Raw genomic sequence first — 21,192 nt, 5'->3', positions numbered from 1 at the left:
AATGGATGAGAAATTTTATACTGAAGCAAGGCCTGGAACGCAGGGACAGTTTGGGTGTCAGCTAAGCCTGTTTCTGTTTGTGAATAAAAGCTTTAGAAGTGGTTGAAGCAGCAGGTAAGCAGGACTGCTGTCCTTTCATGGCTATAGTCCTTGAGCATCTTTTTGTTTAATACATAATGCATGCTTCAGCATGGAAGCAAGGTATTCACTGCTGCTTTTTGTACAGTCAACTGCTGCTAACAAGTGTTCATGAATTTACAGAAGTGTTTTTTGCAAAAGCTTTTGCTAAGTTATGGTTGAAAATCCAACCTGGAACTTTTTTTTGGTTTGGTGCATTGACTGATTTATCATAGAACACTGCTCACTATTATTACGACTGCAGACTGGATTAAATCTTTTTGATTCAGATATTAAAAACCTCCAGGTTTCAAATGCATAAATCACAGGACTCTATAAAGAATGTCAATGTATTCAGCTACTGTGCTTGTGTAACTCAGAGAGAAAAGAAACAGCTAAGTTGTTTGTTATTGCAGCTGTATTTTCTGTAGCAGTGTGCTGACATCTTTCAATGCTTTTCTGCACAGAGAAAGTAATGTAATTCCAAATGATGCAGATGAGCATGTTATGCATGTTATATTTTGATGACAAAAGGCACACCTACACAACCATCTCATGTTGTTTTGTCACTTGCAAGAAACGATGGAAACTAAAACAAAAGCTGTCTTCCTGCCAAGGTGTCTGTGTTGAGCAGAGACATGTTTCTTGCTCCTCTGTTGTCTTATGCAAGTCACATACACACAGCAAACTAGACACCTAGCAGGCACCATAAGGAATTAGGAAGGAGGGGGAAAAGATGTCCTCTCCATTATACACATGAAAACACCAAAAATTAGGAACAATTACTTACAGAATTTTACTGTCTCCTAGATTTATGCAGCTTCTTGAAATTAAGCACTGAGAGATCTAATTTTAAGCATATTACTAATTTCAAGAAAATACCATATATGAAGGTTCATTTATGAAAGGTCAGTAAATGCTCTAACAGATTTTGTACAAATAATCATTTGTCTCACATTTTGATAGAGACAGGTTAATAGGCTGTTTCTTGCCATGGCTTATCAATAGCTATGATGTCTTCTACTGATGTGCAGGTGATATTTCCAGTGTATCCCACTCCATTTTAAACATGCTAATAAAATACATTAATAAGGTGCAACCTTTATAAGCCCCCTTGAAATGCAACTAGGATATAATCTTTATTGCAATAAGACCCAAACAGGTGCTCTCTCTTGTATTTAATGCAGTGTATTTAATACTGCAAAACTGTGCTTGAAGCCAAAGAACAGCCCCTTGTGTGTGCTGGTTCTGCAAATGACATTTGCCAGTTGTAATGAACTCAGACTATGAAATTCTAATAGCCACAGAAGGTTATCTATGGCGAATGACTAATACCTTCTAAATTAAGGTCTGTAATTGCACTCTGGTGATTAATGCATTAAATTACCAATTTCTTACTTGTAAAACACTTGCCAAATGTGTATCTTATTGTACCTCTGAGCTCACCTATAATGTACAATAGGCAGGTGAAATACACAGTCATTTCCCCCAGGCTTATTCCAAAGCAGGCTTCCACCCACACAAGATCAACGCTGTAATAAGGTCATTATTTCTGGAGACGAGGTTTTCATATCTTGCATGGGTAATGCCATTAAGTTCCTTTAACTTATGAGTCTCAGTTAAAATTATCATAATAAATGCCAGGAATTGTTTCGTTTTTTTCCCCCCTGGATTTCACAACAAACATAGCAAAATCTGTGATCTTCTTAATAAACCTCTAGCTTAAAAAAAAAAAAAAGAAAAAGGAAAAAAAAGCCAGTATTTGGGGAATTATTAAAGTGTTTTGGAAAGCTTTTATTGAAGCAGTGAACTCAACAGTTTGTCCACAGAATGTAGAGAATAAGAAAAGATAAAACTCTACACATACAAAGTTAATTATTCTCTCTTTATGCATATAGAAGAATCCAAAATGAGCCTCTGCAAATGAATCTTTTCCTGGTTTAGGGAGCATTGATTTTGATCTCAGTGTGCTTCTGTGAGCTTCATTCTTAGTGAGACTAAAGACTTTGGAGAGGTAGGTTTTGGCATTTATCTGCCTTTATAGCCTTGGCTACCACTGAGTTCAGTTACAAATATGACTGTGTTAATTTGAGCAAAGAAGAGAACAGCAAGATCAGTAAAGGCTAACTGAGCAAAGTTTGATCAACTGATTAATGTGCTCTACTAGTCTCAACATAAGAATAATTCAACACGTTACATTTTAGCTTGAAAATTATATTTTCATTTTAACAGACATTGAAACCAAAGTTTCATATATTGAAATTAACACGGTCAGATCTTCGCAAAAAACCTCAGAGCTGTGCTTACCCTGCTTTAGATTCTCAAAAATAAGGTAAAAATATGCAAAAGGATAGTGTCAGAGGAATTGATTCAGCCCGCTCTGCTCCCCTCCCAGGTCTGAGTAGATTGTAGGAGAAAAATATACTCCCACAGTTGAATTGTATAAAATACAGCCCCAGACTGTCTGACCTCCACAGCTGTACAGGACAAATCCCTATTTTGGGCCCTGCTGCCAGGCCAGCCAGATGCAGCAGCAGCTTCCCCCTGAGGCCACTCAGAGCAGAAGGAGACCTTTGTTCAGGCAGCGTCCACCAGCCAGCCAGCTGTTCCCATATTCTGCAAAGAAAGGCTGACTGGAGCTGAAACCCGGTTTCATACTAACCTAAATACCTGTCAGAGCTGAGACTGCAGTAAAATAACCTGTGACACCTTTCATGTTATTGAGTTGTCTGCCATTTGTACGTGAGTGTACATGAAAGCAGTAGTGCAGCCTCAGGTCTCTGCCCATGGAAACACCCTGGGAATCACACAGCGCACACGGCATCGTGTAAGACAGGAAAGAGCCTCAAGAAATAAGTTTCTGCAGTGTTAACAAAAAGGGAAGATGAAGGCAAAACAAAATCCATTGGTAACACCGAAAGAAATGTCCCATGAAATTGAAAACTGTACATACTGATGATATGCCAAGGTTCTGCAAGCAGCTGGGATTTAAAAGCTGACACCCCCATGACAGCCTTGTGACTCCTGTTGCACTCAAGATATCTGTCAGTTAACAACTGCATATTCAGCTGGGATGGCTGGATTGCTCCATCCTGACCACTTCTCCAAATGTAAAAATGACAGATGAATTGTGACATGCCATGTCGTGCCACTCAAAAGCACAAAGGATGGGGAGAGCATAAAACCAGCACATCACTTCTTGCACTACCAGCAACATTATTCTTTTAAGGATCTCCAGAGTAATTTATTAGCAAAGCAAGTAACATCCTTGAGAAAAACTCCTTAACATTTTTTTTTCACATGGAAAGATGCCTGCAGGCAAGTCTTGATACTAGATCACATTTTTACCAAGAACCAGGAGGAAGTAATCTTTTACCCAGATTCAAGAGGAAGGGCTGCTGGGCGACAACATGAATTCCCAAGCTGAGTGGCAGCCCCTCTGCTGCTGCTGCCTCTGGCCCCCATGTCCAGGGCAGGAGAGGCCTCAGAGTGGTGCAGATAGTGGGACTTGTCCCCCAGAGAGCTGTGCTGGAGACTGTGCTTCCCAGCAGCATCCTGCCACCACAGCCCTCTCTGGAGAGGTGACCTTCAACTCAGCCTCCTGCCCCACAGTATGAAATCACATCAACTGCAGTCTCACCTGCCAGGATAGAAAAATACAACAGTTGTGCTGCAGCTCACTCTACCTCACCCAGTGCCCAATTTAGCCAAACTCCACTAAGTGGTGCTTTGCACTCCTGCTTTTATGCTGACAGCACCTGCCAGCCAGGAGTAACTGGAGAAAGTGCTTGGAGCAGGATGTCACATTGCTTCTGGCTTCATCCACACCTGAGAATCCAACCTTTCAGACGTGAAATATGTTTCACTTTTTTATGGCCTCTTTCTGTACTTTTTCTGCCTGTTTTTAGTTGGCAGCAGTTTCTACTCATTTTGTGCTATCAGTACAAGCCCTAAAACACTGCTCTTATCTACACCTGTTCCTGCCATGGAATGTGCTGCCTAAGGAAAAGAGATGCTGCAGAGGCTAGGCTTCTCTGCCTCCTGCCTGTGAAGCAACCATCACCTCACAAATCATATTTGCCTGAAATGACATGCTTGCCGTTTTCTGTAACCCCACACATTGCTGTTATTATTTACTTTGTACATCTGAGAGAATTTTGTGTCTGGTCACCTTTGCTACTGGCTGTCCTGGCCAATGCTCCAGCACTGACACAGCTGTGTGGGTCAAGGCCCAGTACAGATGGGCTACAGTAGCATAAACTTGTGTCTCTTTTGCCCTAATGTATATGGTGCAAATCCAGGAATAGCCTTCAGCAGTGAACAGCTGTTGTTTTTAAGAGAGCAGAATCAATTCTCTATGATCACGCCAAGTAAAGCAGTTGAGGCTCAAATGAAGCGTTTCCCAGTTATCACAAATTTATGCTTTTCAGTCTTTTTTGCATTTTCTGTCTTCTTCGAATTATATAGAAACATGTGGAATTTAAAATCTATCACAGCCTGCTTGGCATCCGTTGCCCTGTAAGCTTTCGGCATATACTTACTGCTCTCCACAGTCATTCTTCATTTCTTTCTCTGTGGCTCTGCTAATTAAAGCCTCAGGTAATTTTTCTTTTAAGGTCCAAACTCTCTTCACTCTGTAAAAGAGAAAAATACTCATCAAATGTCAAAGGTCTTTGAACTGTTGTGTCTATGTAATCCTGGTGATTACTCAGGACTCTCTCTGACCAGCAGCCTGGGGTTTATGCCTTTCTCACTCAGTAAACAAATCTTTTCCACAGAGCTTAAATATGTAATTGCACGGCAGAGGCTGTTGCTTTCCAGGAAAAGCACTTATGAATATATCTCACATTAAGCTTTGAGATTTCAGTGTAATCACGGGCTAACATTTTTCTGTTTTACGTGCTGGTTTTTCCTTCCAGGATCCTAATTATGAACATGAGATTTCACTGCCCTGTTGTGAACTTCTCATTCTTCAAATGCATGACTAATCTGAAGAGAAAAACGAATGCATGGGAACAACACAACAATGAGGCTACTCCTCAGCTTGATTTTTTATTTATTTATTTTTAAAATTTGCCTAGTTTTCAATGCCACTCGCTTTGAAGCTGATGTGAGTTGAAAATACTCACTACCTCATACAGCTGGGCCTGAAGGACATCCTGATACGACCTGATAGTGTTGATTGCTGCTGATGCAAAAATCTAAGAGGACAAACCAAGGAAAAAAAATTACAAAGCACAGCCACAAGGAGGGTCCCATTCTGCCATGGACTGTAAATGTGCCAGGTTCAGGGGGACTGCAGTGCCCAGCAGTCCAACTTACGCAAGCAGGAGCAGCAAACATGGGTGCTCTCAGAGACCCAAGGCCCACTGCCATTTCCTGCTGATTATTTGGGGAAAAAGGCCACTTTCTACTTACTCCGTGTTCAGTCTTGGACCATAGGAGTAAAGTGCATCAGGTTCAGTCTTCTTTTAAGCCCATTAAATTATTGAGAAAGGATACCCACTAACTTTCTTTATGAAGAAATCTAAGATCTAAATTTATCTTGGGTGTTTTTCTTATAAATTATTTATAGTTTTTCAATTATTTAGTGAAGAAAAAAGCATTTAGAAAATGAGAGAGAGTGGCAGGTTGTTGTTTTTCTCAGGACTGCAAACAAACTGAGGCAATGCCTCTTGTGCTGGAAACCAACAGGCAGATCTGCGAGGATGAAATTGCATTTTAAAACTGAATTTGGAAGGTAGAAAATTCTCTCAAGAAAATCTGTCTGCCTTCATGGATGGAAGTAATTTCCTCCCTTAGATATTCTAGAACAGGCAGATATTTGATTTACGTTTACTGTCTCCTAGTGACATGAAATATGGTTTGGTGACACAGTTTCAATGAAGAAACTGAAGGTCAGGGAACAATTAATCACTTTCTTGCTCATAATTTAACATAAAGATATATAGGCATTTTTAGGATACTTAGGCATCCAAAGATGAAGACAGCACTGTGCTGGATTTAAAAAATATCTAAGGGAACTGTCTCAGTTTCCTGTCAGTGCCTAGAGCAGACAAAGGCAGAGCCCTATGTTGTGAAGGCTTAAATGAATGCAGAGAACTACAATGCACCCACTCAGCCTCGATTTACTACAAATAGTGCAACACGAGTAAAATCAGAAGTCTGGGTGGAGTTTCCGGAGTCCAGAGTCCAGTTTTGCTCTAAAGAAGTGTAATGCTAAACCCCTCCCTTCCTTGGATGGGAGCACATGGCCTTTCTTCTGCTTCTTAGAATCAGGAGATGGGGACTCCAGGCTGCATGGTCAGAAAGAGCTCATTGCTGAAAGGGGTCCCAGTTCCCATCCACTTCACTGTAAACTGAGAACAGTGCATATATCCAGAGCCTTTTGTCTGTAACAGCTCCTAGATGCAAAATTTCAGGGAACAGGAGACTGCCAGACCAGGGAAAACTGAGTGAAGAGGCATCATTACCTTTAATGATGCTGCTTCTTGGAAATTTTCCCCTTTTTTCATAAACCAGAGAGAACACCATCACCCAAGTCTTGTAGGTATGTTTATCTCTACCAAGATGTATTTGTGACAGATCAGCCCAGCACCCTAATTGAAACGCTGGGACTCTTTACAGCTGCCATGATGTCTTTTTTAATGCCAGGCTTCAGCACTCCCGTAGCTTGGTCTACACCGCACAATGGTGCAAGGTGAACGTATATATAAGTAAACCTGGTAAGTTACTGTGGCAGTTCTCTTCCTAAGCAGTTGCCCAAAATCCAATGGAAAACCCAACAGGAGGTGTACAAGCAGGCAGCTGACATTGCCCATTGGACTAACCCTCATTTTTGCTGCAGCACTTCAGTAAAAGCCTATTATACTGAACTCCAGTAATGGCTCTATCAGTGATAGACTGCAGACATTTATAGTCTTCATCAATGAACAGGCTAAGCGAAGCTAAATTGTTCTGCTAAACTTTTTAGTAAGTAATTAACCCTGAATTATTAACAACAGGCAGCTATGGTAATGGTTATGAAAGAAATAACAACTGGTTGCACAGTTATTAACACGAGAGCACTGAACAAGGCAGGCAAACAGCATGTGCTGCCATGGAATTAATAGAAGGGACAACGGTGGCAAATGCGATCTCCCGCAGGGCGGTACAGTTCCAGGGGCTGAGAGAGCTGCTCAAAGACACTTGCTTTGGCAAGAGCAGCATGTACTCAGCAGTAGATGGATGGAAGTCAGAAGCGGATGGTAATAAGGAACGTTAAAAATAAATCTAGCCTCATTAGGTTAAAAAAAAGAAAATACGTGAACCTGACAGCTCAGCAACTGGCAACTCCTTAGTTCAAGCAGTTATCCGGGGAACAAGAAATTCATACTGGAACATCAGGAAGCAGACAGATGAAGTGACCTGCTGGGCACCCTGTGCTTCCTAATTGGACCGTGTCAGTGCCAATTTTGTGAAGCTGTGAGCTCACCAGTTTCAGAAAGGAGGGGGTCTTTAAAAAGTCTTATCTTGAAACCCCCTAAAATATAAGCCAGTTCTTAAAAACCTTGGCTACAAGGTTTTTACAGGAGCATTTGTGTGCACCTGTGAATACTGGGCCAATGAATGATGGTAAACTGATAGTCTTGGGACCGAGGCATATAGACACATCACACATGTAGCAATGTGGGCTCCCCTCGGTGCTCTGCTCTAACCATTTTCATGGACCATTTATCAGCAGAGTGAGGAGCTCTGTGTCCCTTCTTGTCCTCTCTTGCTGAGAACACAAATGAGCAAGGCAAATAAGAGCAACCTCTTAGGAGGGAGAGGACGTGTCCTGCTGGGTACTGCACTGCAATTAAGCAACTTGTTTGGCTTCCCAGCATGACTGAGGTGACAGGATGAAACTGGAACAACAGTATTAGTTACCAAAAAAAAAAAAAACAACAAGAAAGAGAGTAGAAGGATAAGCAGAGGAGAAAAAAGGCAAACAAATAAAATGGAAAAAGTGGATCCAAACCAAAACTAATACCGTTATTGCAAGCAGAACCAGTCTGATGACAGAAATGCAGAGGTGAGGGAAAAGAGATGCTGGACGACCAAACCAAGAAGCTTGGCTTACCTCTCTGCCTCTTGACTTTCTTTTGAACCAATTGTATTAAACAAACAGCTCCCTCTGTCCTTACTGTGGGACATGGGGAACTTATCCATGTACCCTGGACGTTATTCAAATTTAAATGTCTTTTCTTCCTTCTCCAAGTTTTTCTTTAATATATTTTATCAGGTGAATCCAGACTTCCCAGGTTATAAAATGCCCCCATGTAGCATCTTCCTCTGACCTGCAGGATAGTCCCTTTGCCTTGCTGAGGAAAGGTGCCTCAAGAATCCCATCTGTATAGGGTCTATGAGAATTATTAGAAGTCTGCTCTGACACCTGAACAGGAAATAATTGAATCTCAGGCTAATGCCCTTTCTGTTATTGTTAAATAACCTATCTTTCTGTCCTGGAAAATGTAGGGCTGAAAGAATGGACTGTAGGCTACTATATAACGGTAGTGAGGAGAGAAATATATAATGCATGAAGTAAATTATATACATTATTTGGGGAGTGAAGGATTTGTCTGTCTATTCTGGCTGCACACCCTGGCATCAGAGAGTGACAGGCAAAGCAGGGCCTGTCTTCCCTCCACCATAGTGCCTCCTCTCCAGCATGTTGCAATTCCTTTGGGAACCGTGTCGGGGGGACTGGATGTGCCCTTGACAATGGGACATCTCCCTGGGTTTGGGGCAGATGTTTGCTTGCTTTCTAATTCCTTCTGCCCCTGAGTCCTCCCTGGGCATCCATGGGAGATCAAGAACAGGAGCTTGAGATGTGCTTCTCTCATCTGTCCTACTCCTTCTCTGACAGCTGATGTGCTAAGCTGTGCTACCATCCGCAGCAGAGCACGGGAGGAACAAACAGCTTCTGGGGCATGTGAAGCAAGTTTTGCACAAACATGACAATGGTCTCTGCGCTCCACTGCCTGAGCTGCTGCTTCTCATTGAACTCAATAGGTGTCTTCAGATAATTGCCAAGAGAGGATTTACTTCACCTAATGCGCAGCGAGTATTAGAAGGGCTGCCTAAGATAGACATGAAGACCAGAAAATCCCAAGTTTGGATTTGTCACAGAACAGAATTCTGAAATCAATGTCACTAATGCAACAGGGTTTAATTCACAGGATTTTACTGGAGTTGAGCTCACACTACACAAAAGCTTCTGTTGATGGAATAGAGAGTATTTCTGGCTGTGATTCTGATGAGCACTGACCAGTTTGCCCAGTACCATCAGTCTGGAATTAGTCTGTGGGCAAAACCGCATCAGTCAAGTTTAGTTCTCACAAGCTGGGAATCATGCAGAAACAGAATGGGAAGGGCCCCCAGAGCTCACATAGTGCATTTCACCCCAATGTTTTCTTGGCCTGTATTTATTTAGAAAAGTCTTAAAAAAATCTCTCAGAGGTTTTTTTTACAGATGCCTCAGACCAACCCTCCCTCCTTGTAACCATCCCTGTGACTAGAATGTTTTTCCTAATATCTAACCTAATTCCCTCAAGCTTCAATTAAGCCTATTATTCTTGTCCTACTTATATGGATAAATTCCTTCTTCTTTGCAAAATATGCTTATTACAGAAAACCAAATTTCTGTGTTCCCTTCTGTTGTTCACACTGAACACATGATCTGTGACCTGTGAGGACAGGCCAGGCTCTTCCAGTTCTCTCTGCTTGGCCTCTCTCCAGCTACTCTACATTTTCCTTGAAGAGGAAAAAAATTGCTCAACATTTGACACAGTGCTCTAGCTGAGGCCCTGCTAGTGCTGAGTGCAGCTGAAGGATTGCTTCATGCATTTGATAAGTTACAGTTCTGTGTAAACATTCTCATATTGACATTTAACATTTTCACAACAGCCAGGTCCTGTTGACTCATGCTCAGGTTATGATTCACTCCCTGCAGAGCTCCTGTGAGACCTTGGACCTCCACCCTTCATCCAGCCCTCTGCAGGTCAAGCCCTCGTTCATAAGTCAGTGTTGAAGGCTGACACACTTCTCCTCCACTTTTTTTCATTTTTAGAAATATTGGCAGGGTGAAGCCAGTTCTTGTTTTATTTTCCTGAAGTTGTCAGCATGTACCCTTTCCCCTCTCTGCCGAAGGCACACAGGTTGTCCATCCTCACTAACATGCTGCTTCTCCCCTCACCAACAGGGTTTTCTTGGGCCTGCTTTAATTCACATCCAGAGAGCTCAAGGGAAAACAGCTTAATCTGCATAAGATGTGCTCATCCTTCCATCTAGTTTCATTTACATGGCAAACATATCGTCATGATCTTACCAGCTCTGTAGTCTCTCAAGGCCCTAAAAGGATCCTCCCTCCTGAAGGTTTGGCTGCTGAGGGTTTAGGGAGAGCTCGAGGTTGACCTGAGGTTTAGGTCAGGGAGTTGCGGAGTTTTCCAGGCTGGCAGGGTGGTCAGGTTGCTGCAAAGGCTGGGAGGGCACCTGGGGGCAGCCCTTAGCCCAGGACATCAGCTTGTGGGTGGGGGCACGGGTGCAGATCCAGGGGTGGGCAGTCCTCTCATGAGAATTCAAGCCCTATGTGAAAAAAAAATAGCATCAGAAACAGTCCTCTGTTTTCCCCAAATACTCAAGCATGTAAAACTCCCGAACTCAGCCACACAAGTAATCCCCCCAAAACAGCCTTTCTCTAAGTCTTATACATCAGAAGCAAAAAATGGTAAAAACTCTATTACCTTTAAAATATGTATTTAGTACAGTGCTATCAAAGGGCTATCAAACAATATTAATACATCCATGTTTTCTATAGTATTTGCAGTTCTGCACTTTTTAAAATACAAATGGTAAGTCATAAATTTACATTTCTTAAGTTACCATGTCTGGCTCCCTTAACAAAATGACTGCAATACAATACATACAGCAGTGTAAATCCGTAAAACCACAGAGCTCCAAACATTAATCAGAAGTCTTCATAAGAGAAATTAATAAATGGAAGTCCAAAAATTTAATAAGGAATGAAATTTCACAAGCTGTTAAAAGACTTGCAAAGATGGGTTTCATAATATTTTATAAGGCATCTAAAGCAAATTCAACACTTTTCAATGACATTGTGAAACAGAAATCACTTAACTGACTGTAGGCTTGAGACGTGCTTCAATTCAAGGTTGGTATCACAGCACTCCCATCTTTTTTGCTGGAGTGACAATCCTGAACATCAGTTGGTCATGCAAACACCTCTGGAAAGCATGGGGACTAGAAAGGAAGGGGTAGCTAAAATAGTACTAAGACCTGATAGATGTGTCTCTGGGATCAATCTGAAGATGCAGTTGCAACTGAGACAATTCAGTAGAAAAAAAATGCAAGTCTTGTGTAAGCAGGAATGGAGGACAATGCAGAGTATGTCTTATACTCTGCAATACCAATTACTACGTTCTCATCCATCTTACCATAGAATAATTGGCATTATTCTAATAATTGCTTCTGCACCGTACAGTTTTTTTGTCTCCTTCTGCTTCTTGCAGTAATATGCAATTGCTGACAGGATGCTACTAAACACTTTCTTGAATGGTTGCAGCACATCTATAATTCTACTAGCCTGACTCATGAGAGAGGCCACTAGATGTTACCACAATGCAAAGAAATCATTAAACAATCATGAAAAAATAACAGAGCAACTTGTAGTGATCCTCTGTTTAGGGCAATAGAGATATTATTAATTTACTTTGTACATAAAATCAGAACCCAGTCTTATTTTTCCCTTTGGTTTGGATTAGCCCACACGATGGCAATCTCTGTCATTAACATAAGGAGAGTTATTCCTTCAAACACCGCCACTTCAACATATGTCTCATTCGCTCAACACCAAAAATAAGACGAGGAAATCTGCTTGGATTTCAGTAAGTGTATGAAACAGCCAGGAATTTTCCTGAAAAAGAACGAATAGCCTGTAGCACCACAAGGGTGAACCATACAGGCTTTAGCACAATGCTTGGCACAGCATGCAGAGGAGAGAAAAGCCGTGTAGCACCTACAGAAGCTGTGCCCTTGCTGCACCCATTTCACGTGCTCTGCTTAACCAAAACCACTCTCTCCATTTGCAGCTGGATGAAGGATATAAAGCTGAAAATGCACCAGAGCAGGTGTTTTGCTGCCTTCTCAGCCTTCAGCTAGGAGCTGGTAAAAGAAGTTAGGAAGGGAAAAAAAGCGAAAAAAAGGCCAACGTCACAACAGTCCAGTAAGTCAAAAGAACCGAAACTGAACTTTATTATTATGTTCTTTTAAGTATTCTACAATAATGGCTCAGAATACTACCACAACGTACAGGGACAAGGCAGTGCTCTGGGCTATGACTGTAGATTACTCTAGTGTGTATATATATATATATACATATATATATTTATACACACACATTTAAGAGCTTAAGAAAGGTTGAAGCAGGGTGGTTCAACATTTCTTAAGCACATAGTTCATATTTTTATCGTTTTCTAGATCTCTCATTTTATAGCAGGATTTATCAAATGCAATGTAGTCACAGAAGTCTTGCATAAATACAAATATTGATAGTTTACCTTGAATATTGTCTATGATATAAATTCTGCCTTACCTTTAAAAAAAAATCTCCAGATCATTGTGTGACCTGGGAGTCTTTCCTTTTCTTTCTCTTTAAGAGTTTTTAAATATATATATATTTTAATATATAATTGCTATCATACATCAAAGTATATATGAATCCCATCATTTCTGTTATATTTTCTGCAGACATGGTCTGAACCAAAATCACCAACAACTAAATCAAAAGCTTCCTGGTTATCACAGGAAACCCAAAGAGGATCTTTCCTCTTTTTTTTTGTGTGTGTGTTTCAGTACTGGTATTTTTTTAAACTTGCAAGGATTCTTCATAAACTAGAGGTCCATTCATCATTTAAAGCAGTCTTTATAAGCAAATTTACATATTTTGACATGCTTTTGTGAGGCAGTTAGTATCAAAATCCAATAGCATTTCTTACAGAACCATATGACTTTCTGCGATGCAGATATACATTTCATTTCTAAAAAGCCACAGTTCTTTTTTTACATCTGCTCTCATCAAATCCCCAGGATTCATTCATAAAACTGCTGCTGTTCCAAATGCTGATGCTGTTATCCCTGCTGTGGATTAAGACATACACCCAATCTGGTGACACCATCACGTGGAAGATTGATAAGTAGGAAAATACCCTCCCCAAATCCACAGATAGTCTTTTCTTCTCTAAATCCTCATGATTTCATGTCATCCAACAGTGCAATGTGACAAAGACACAACTCAGTGCAGGCTAAGGGTCTTCTTCCATCAAAGGAATCTCTAGGGGAAACAAAGAAATAGCAATGACTGTAATTTCCCTTTATTCTTTTGCAGAGTATTATTGTTAGCAATTCTACAAAAACAGAAATGGACATTGCAAATACCTGAACAAGACATGTGGTATTGCCAATTCTAGACCGCTCGTGCTCTGACACCTATATGAAAACTATTACTAAAACTACCCAGATTTTCTCAAACAAGTTAGGCCCACAAAAACCCAAATGCAAACATCCTTGCTACTACATTAATCACTGAAACAGCATTCAGAGTAGGCAGGGACTACTTTTACTGACATTACCATAATTTCTTCCTCTCCTCCTAGCTGTCCTCTTCCCCTTGTGATACCACTAAAATTATCCTAACTCTTATGAAGCAGGAAGAATTCCTCCACCCAGACCTTCACCCACACTGAATATAGGACCCTGGGCTTCAGCTCAGTGACTGTGGAGAGAAAGATATGAGCCTCTCCTTCTAAATGTCTCCAAGGAAAGCTATCTAGTTTCCTTAACATTCTGAGCAGCACACCATCAGAACTCAGTGAAATGGTATTGGTGCATGCCCATGTTCAATTTAAATGCAGGCAGTAACACATGGCAAGCTCCCTCCTCACACATGGTCCTGTGGGTACATTCCCCTTCTGCTGCGAGTTCCACGTCCGTGGCTTAATGCGCATGTGCCTCAGATGGAAGGGACCCTCTGCTCAGTGCACAGACATGATGAATTTGATAATAAAGGCTGCTAATTTTGACCCAGTGTGAAAACATGATTTATTTTCTATTTCAAGGAGAAAAACCTGTTCTTTGCTGTGAAAGCCATGGCATGTGAGGGATTTGTGAGTGTAGGAGTTGAGGAGCAGATGAACAGATCAGCATAGGCAAGATGATGGTTGGCTCTGCTGCTGCACACAGGTGCTTCCTGACATCCCTGTTGATGAGAATGGGGTCTGGACAGGAACCTTCTGGCCTGGGATTCAAATCACATACACCAGAGCTAGCAAGGACATACCACAGACACAAAGCCCTACAACCATGGAGTTGTATGATTTTTAAAAAATGTCCAAATTAAGATGCGAACAAAAACATGGAGAAAGTATGAGCAAGTCAGGTAGGTGTATTCCTACTCTGCCAGTGCAAACAAATGATGTCTCCTGTTTATGGACTCACCTATTGCACCTATGCAAGACTCACCATCTGTAATATCGATCCGCGGACTCGTGGATGCAGCCTCCCCGTCAGTGCTACGGGATACGTCAGTTCGATCTGGAGCGGGAAGCGCTGCCGCTTGGCACGTCAGGGATGGATACAAACTTTGGAGCAGTTCAGAGGAATCCGACCTACTGTCACAGGTCTCAAATTCGCTAGGCAGCACGTCTGTAATCCTGGGGCCAGGGTAAGCGGGAGGATTCTGATCTTCTGCCTGCAAAATGTGCCCCTGGTCTGTGGTGGCTGAGTATCCGGGTGCCAGAGCATTCAAGCCGCTGCTTACAGCTTCATCGTAGGAGGGCAGCATGACAGGAACGCCATCCACCACCACGAAGTCAGGGTCACCCATGGAGCCCTCCTGGTTGCCTCTACGTCAAACACAGACGAGTTATCACAGAGAGAAGGAGCATGTCAGAAGCACCTCGGAGCAAAAGCTGAACTTCAGTAAACACAGCACTTTCTAGTCATGCAAAATGCAGCTACACGGCCATTAACATTCGCATAAATGTTTGCTTCATGGTTTTGCAAAACTCTCTTTGGATTGACAGGTGAAATCTTTTACAATCAGAAAAATGAAACTACTAATGTGAAGGACAATTTCAAGAAGGCAGGAAAACAGGTGTTTGGAAGAGATAAGGAGCACCATTCGCTGTGCTGTGCGCAGTAGGTATCATGGATATAAGATCACAGATGTAGTTCACCAGCCAAAAGTGTCTGAACCCCCTGGAAAGATGTGTGCTAGAGCACAAAAGTGTTTACAGCCCATGTAAACAGGCACTGGGATGATGACTGCTAGATGACAGGGTTTTGGTGGCCAGATTTTTGGCCTCCCTCAAGTCTTACTTTCAAAGGATGCAGGCTTCCTTTCCTTAACCTGTATTAAGCTGTATTCTTTTTTAAGTAAAAAATATTTCTATTAATTGGGAAAGTCTGTTAAACTCTGAAGTATCTGTTTAGTAGCCAATTAAATCACAATATAGTCCTGGCAGGAGGGAATTGGTCCCAGGTACCTTTAAGACATGAAAATATCTGAAAAAGAGAGGACTTAAAGTGTTTCAATAAGTTAGATAAGTACAGTCTATAGACCTATCCATAGTGCAGCCCAGTACCCCAAAGATCTTCCTGGTGATATAGATGTATGCATAGGTATTTGTATACTACTCCCCATACACTGTATATATTGACACCTCTATGTATAAATGTATATAAATTTACACATTGCTTATACAATCTGCATCTATTTAACATTAAGAACACAAAGTCCTTTCTGCTGCATTGGCAGAGGGACATATTTACTGACACACAGCTTTTTCAGCTCTCATTTCTGCTTGTGGTAGAATAAAGACATGAGAAAAATCAAGTGTAGGAGAGAAGACAAGGTCCACAGTGAACTGAACAGACTGAAAATAAGAAACACGTCTAAGCCCTGATACAATTCTAGCTTTGCCTAAAACTCAGCATGTCTGCCTTTGTTTTTCCAGATGTATCTCATGAGGAGTACTATGTGAATCAATAACTAATGCTCATAGCTGCATGGTATTTTACGGAAATAAAGGAAGATACGGGAGATATTTATGAATCATTATGAAAATAATACTAATGAAGGTAAAGCAAACTTTTAACATAAATTTGTCCATAGAGAGAAGAGAAATTCTTTCTTAAAACTTACATTACTAAGTCTACAGTAGTTAAAAAATTAATTCCCCCGCACCTGAAAATGAGTATTTAAAAATATTGTCAGCTATTTTTACATGCAGAAGCAGCAATTCTCAGTAGCAGAGCTGTAATTACTCCCAAAGTGAATTTGGCAAACTTTCCCTTTTATCTTAGTTGCAGAAAGGACTACTGTAGGTTTTGGGGGGTGCCCTTCCACGCCAGTGATTCAGAGACTTCTGCTCAGAGCAGAAGAAAGTATCTGCAAGGCTTGTGAGCTGCTCCATCTCTTCAGCAAAGAGTGCTGAATGTGAAAACTGAATCAAGGCCATCAATCTTCAAAATAAAAAAGAAAACAGTACAAACCGTGGAAGGAAATGTGTCTTAAATTTGGTCTGGAACATCCTGGCTAAAATAACCAGTAGTAGTACTAATAAAACGCTGGTAGCAGTAAACGCCACTATTTTCCATGTAGTCAGGAGGGTCTCCTGTGTATTTGGCCAAGTTTGTTCTATAACAAAAAGACAGTACAAGAGTTGTGCTTGATTATTACCATTGTTATTTTCTATGGACATTTCAACAATACTCAGAAGTGCCAGTTAGGACAAGACATTTTTTCTATGCATGTTGTAAAAACACACATATGTGTATGGCCAGTCTTCGCAAACGAAGATTTGGGAAGGGTCTTTACCCTTCGAGCCTGCGCAGTGGATTTTTTAGGTGAGACACAGTGTGCGCTGAGCTGAGCCCACCCTTTAATCCTGAGGTTCATCTGCCGGGGCCGAGCAAGCTCGGACGGTGGCAGTGAGGTCCTCAGGACGTAGGTCACTCTATACAAAAACACACATAAACCCAATCCCATATACCAAAAGCAACCTTAACATTAAGCTGTCACAGGGGCTGTATCTTGCTTTTTCCCCTTGACTGTTCTTTTATACATGCAATAATGACTTTAGATTACATACATATAAAAATATCCAGATGCTTAAAAATACACTTGAAGAGGTAATAACCAAAATGGTTTAGGATCATTCAGTATCTTGAAAATGTATTATATTTAAAAGCATCTTAAAATCAATGTTCATCACTTAACCATGAAATAGAGGAAGTTCACCAGGCATTACAGATGTACAAATTTGCTCCAAAAGGAGGGACTACAAGAAGCTAGGATACAAGACTACAAATCCCTTACCTGTTTTGACACAGTATACTTGGTAGGAGGGGAACCACTCTCCGTACTGGCAGGTGATGTACTTGTAGTCGTTGGTGAGGGTGTAACCAGGATCACAGTAAAACTCCACCACCGTCCCATGGTTGTAACGCTCGCAAGGCCGCGGGTGGCAGATGTAGTCTCCATGGCTCACCATTGGAGGTAGTGGACAAACTTAGGCAAACAAACAAAGAGAAAAGGAGAAAGACATTAATTAAATTTGAATAATTAAAGCCAGTAACCCACTGCTGGGTAGCTTCAGTGTGTCAAAATGCACCGGGCACACCTCAGGCTCCCTTTACACTCCCTGCAGTTTTGGGTTTGTCTCAGTGGTACCAGACAACTGCCCAGGGAGCCCAGGTGCCCATCTGCACTAGCAGATGGATGCACATGCCTCCTGCATAGCAACACATGCCAGGGGGTGACTTTTGGCTCTCACTGACACCAACAAGCTTTGATGTCACCTGCTTGTTTAAAGGCCTAAAGATGGGATCTGGTAAGCTTCCAGTCCTCTGTGGGAAAAGGAGGGTGAGAGGAAGACAAAAGAGAAACCATATCCATCAGATGGCTACGTGGGATTGGAGGGAGACAGTCAAAATAAGGAGAATCACTTTCCTTATAAAGCATCTCAAATTCAGCTGTAACATCCTATTTTTTGTTTCATTAACATAATTAAATGGTTATATGCACTAATTAAATTCCTAAATATTGACTTTTAAAAATAAGTTTGCCATCAGCAGCGTTGCAAGAGATGCTCAAGCACCTAGTGTTGCTTAAGCATATACAATCTGTATCACTGTAATGTTATTAAGCTGGGCTTAAACTCTACTGGTGGTATTTGTGTTTTGTTATTTCTGAAAAGCCCCACTGATCTCAGTGGGACCACTGGTGGAGTGAAGTCTTAAATAAAACAGAGGTTGAGCCTGTGTTAATTAAGTACAGTGGTTTACTTAAGGTTAGGTCAATAAGAGAGAATTGCAATATAAACATGTGGGACTTTTACTGTAGGCCCCAAAACGAAAAGCAGTGTAATCTCACATGCTCAGGCCAATGGACTCAATGGAGAACTGAAGGAGCACTCTCTAGAAAACAGCAGTGGGGAGAGCAACTCGCAAGCAGTATTTTTATAAGAGAGAAAACTTTTCCAAGGTGTAAGTGTTGGTTGATTACTGTTTTCTTAAGTGCTTCTAACACAGCAAAAAAACCTTACAAAGCGTAATGATGTTTCAAATGGCTACATACTGACCCAAAAGGGGATTAAATTACTGGATGGCTTGTTTTATTTCCCTTCAGAGGCAGCAGCTGACTGGCTTAGTGCCCCATCTACAGGTTGTTCCCTTCACTTCATGCCTCCCTCATGCGGGCAAGACCTACTGCATTGATTTAAATAATGAAAATGACATCTCTTGGAAGAAGAATCTTCCCAGAAATTACAATTCAGCTGCTTCTCTCTGTGAATCTTGTTACATGAATAATGCATTTCATAAAAAAATACACAAGATATTAAATGAATCTTCAAGAGAGGCTGATTACAATGTGCAGCAATGTCTATTCCTCATCCCCTGGAGACATGGTTTTGTTTGCATTTTCACTGGCAAGGCTTAATAATAACTTGAAATCAGAGCAAGTAATTCACATAAAAATTCACATCCTCAATGCTCTGCATACTTTCCAAAGTCTCTGGGCCCACAAAAAAGAGGAATGCTTTACTGGGAAGTCAACTCAAGACCGAAAACAATTTTCTTATGACTAGGACAAGGGTGTCGGACTGAAACAGTAGGAAAGCACCCTTTGTCTTGATCATTCATCTATTAAAAAAGAAAGTGATCAGTAAAAGCCATGATTCTGGCCTGCCATAAGGAAACCTGGTATATTTTTATTACCTATGCTTAGAGCATGAGAACAAAGGAAGACAGCAATTTAAGTTTCTTTGCTACTGATTTTTGCCAAGCTACAGCCATGTTCAAGACATGTGTAGGTGCCCAGTACCTTTCTAGGAATGAGCAAGTAGAGCACACCTTATCACAAAGAGCAACACTCAGAGAAACTGATTTTCCCCTACAGCAATGTACCTGCTACATCATCCCTAACCTCTTAATATCACTGACAGCCAAAATAGCCTTCTGAATCAAAAATCCCTCAAAGTTGGTGATCCCAGCAACGTGGATCAGCTCAGGAATGACACATTTCCAAGCAGATTAAAAGTAATACACTGGGGAGACAACCCAGATACGGAGCTGTCAGTCTGTTTGCAAATGGAGATGTATTTTATAACACTCAAAAACAAGAGCATCACTCTTTGTGTAGGATACTTCCCCAGTACTAAAAAGGAGTGGCACCCCTTCCACTGACACATCCATATTTCAAGGGAAATGCTCGTATATTGGTGCTGCCTGGGAACTCCAGCAGACTTTTCTATGGCACTGCTGAGCATTAGTCATGAATTAGAGTCAAGCTTTAAGCAGTCATACCTGCCAACAGCTCCTGCATTAAACACTTGCAACCAGCAGATACAATGGAATGGAACAGGTTTGAAAATGAGGGCTCTGAGCTCAAATGAAACAGTGCTTCATTCTTATGTCAATTGGACTATCAAGAGTCAAGGTTCTAACTCACTCAGGGTATCCCTCACCACCTCCTGTAGACTTTATGTTCATCCAATTTCAGGATCCCTCAAAATGTCCACGGGCAAACTGGCCCCCATGTACAATCTGTAACACTCAGGCTCAAAGCCTCTTTTTCTAAATCAAGTCAAACAAGATACATCAGAAATAACCCAAAAGAAACTCGCTTTGAGCTCTGGGCAGTTAGTCGTGCACTCAGTCCTCTTCTCAGCTCACTCCATTCCCGTGGCCATCCAGACCCAAGATCCTTAAGAGCTGAACAGTGGAACAACAGCCAGCAAATGGCCTTAGTTTCAATCACAGAAAAGAAAGATTATGAAATTCTGGAGGGCCACTGAACACTCTTGGCTCCCAATGACAGAAGATTTTTCGTGCAGAGCTAGTCACCTTACAGGATCAGATCTCTTATTTATGCTGAATGCTAGTGTATGATACTGGTTAACAGATTAAAGGAATGTGCCAGATCAAATATGGACGAAGAGTCAGGTGGCAAACCTAATACCACTGAAGTTTTCTAGGGAAGGTAAAATTCTAGCATTCCCAGTGATGACCACTAATTGCATTTGGAAATTACAGGCCATGGACTTCAGGCAAATGCATGAAACTCACTGAATGAAAATAGCCACAAACTGATTAAAATAAAAGTGTATCTGACAAATACATTTTCACTGTCAAAGCCAACAGCAGTATGCACAATAGATAATCACAGAAACAAGGGAATTCTATGTCAGGAAGCTCTCACAGCTTAAAAAAAAAAGCCCTATGTACTGTTCTTAAATACAACATTAAATCTTTACTACCGATAGCTTTTAGTGTCTTCACTGTATAAGGCTTTTGAGACTTTAATGCACTAATTCTAACATCCAGCATGGATGATCCAGTAGTGTCTTCTGATGACCAACATTAAAAGATAACATGTCTGGGTCCTTAACTTTGGATGTTGTCAGAGGGATGGATATAATTCAGACTGTGTCTGCTGGGTTCTGCAGCAGGTCCTCCAGACTGTCGTTGTAG

At 41.3% G+C, this 21,192-nt stretch overlaps 1 protein-coding gene across 1 annotated transcript in view; it reads right to left on the bottom strand.

The window, feature by feature from the left end:
* Positions 1 to 12,383: 12,383 nt before the first annotated feature.
* The window catches only part of SUSD4 (sushi domain containing 4), a 38,042-nt gene continuing 29,233 nt past the window's right edge, over positions 12,384 to 21,192 (bottom strand). The window contains exons 4-7 of the mRNA XM_032681247.1: positions 17,537 to 17,728; positions 16,711 to 16,855; positions 14,677 to 15,059; positions 12,384 to 13,489 (exon numbers count right to left, since the gene is read on the bottom strand). Coding sequence (XP_032537138.1) covers positions 13,461 to 13,489; positions 14,677 to 15,059; positions 16,711 to 16,855; positions 17,537 to 17,728 — 749 coding nt within the window. The 3' untranslated portion in view covers positions 12,384 to 13,460. The remainder of the gene's footprint in view (positions 13,490 to 14,676; positions 15,060 to 16,710; positions 16,856 to 17,536; positions 17,729 to 21,192) is intronic.

This window comes from Chiroxiphia lanceolata, chromosome 3, assembly GCF_009829145.1.
Source record: "Chiroxiphia lanceolata isolate bChiLan1 chromosome 3, bChiLan1.pri, whole genome shotgun sequence".
NCBI classification, from domain to species: Eukaryota; Metazoa; Chordata; class Aves; order Passeriformes; family Pipridae; genus Chiroxiphia; species Chiroxiphia lanceolata.
The sequence above is the reverse complement of the archived record's forward strand: the minus strand, read 5'-3'. Positions and strand labels throughout refer to the sequence as shown.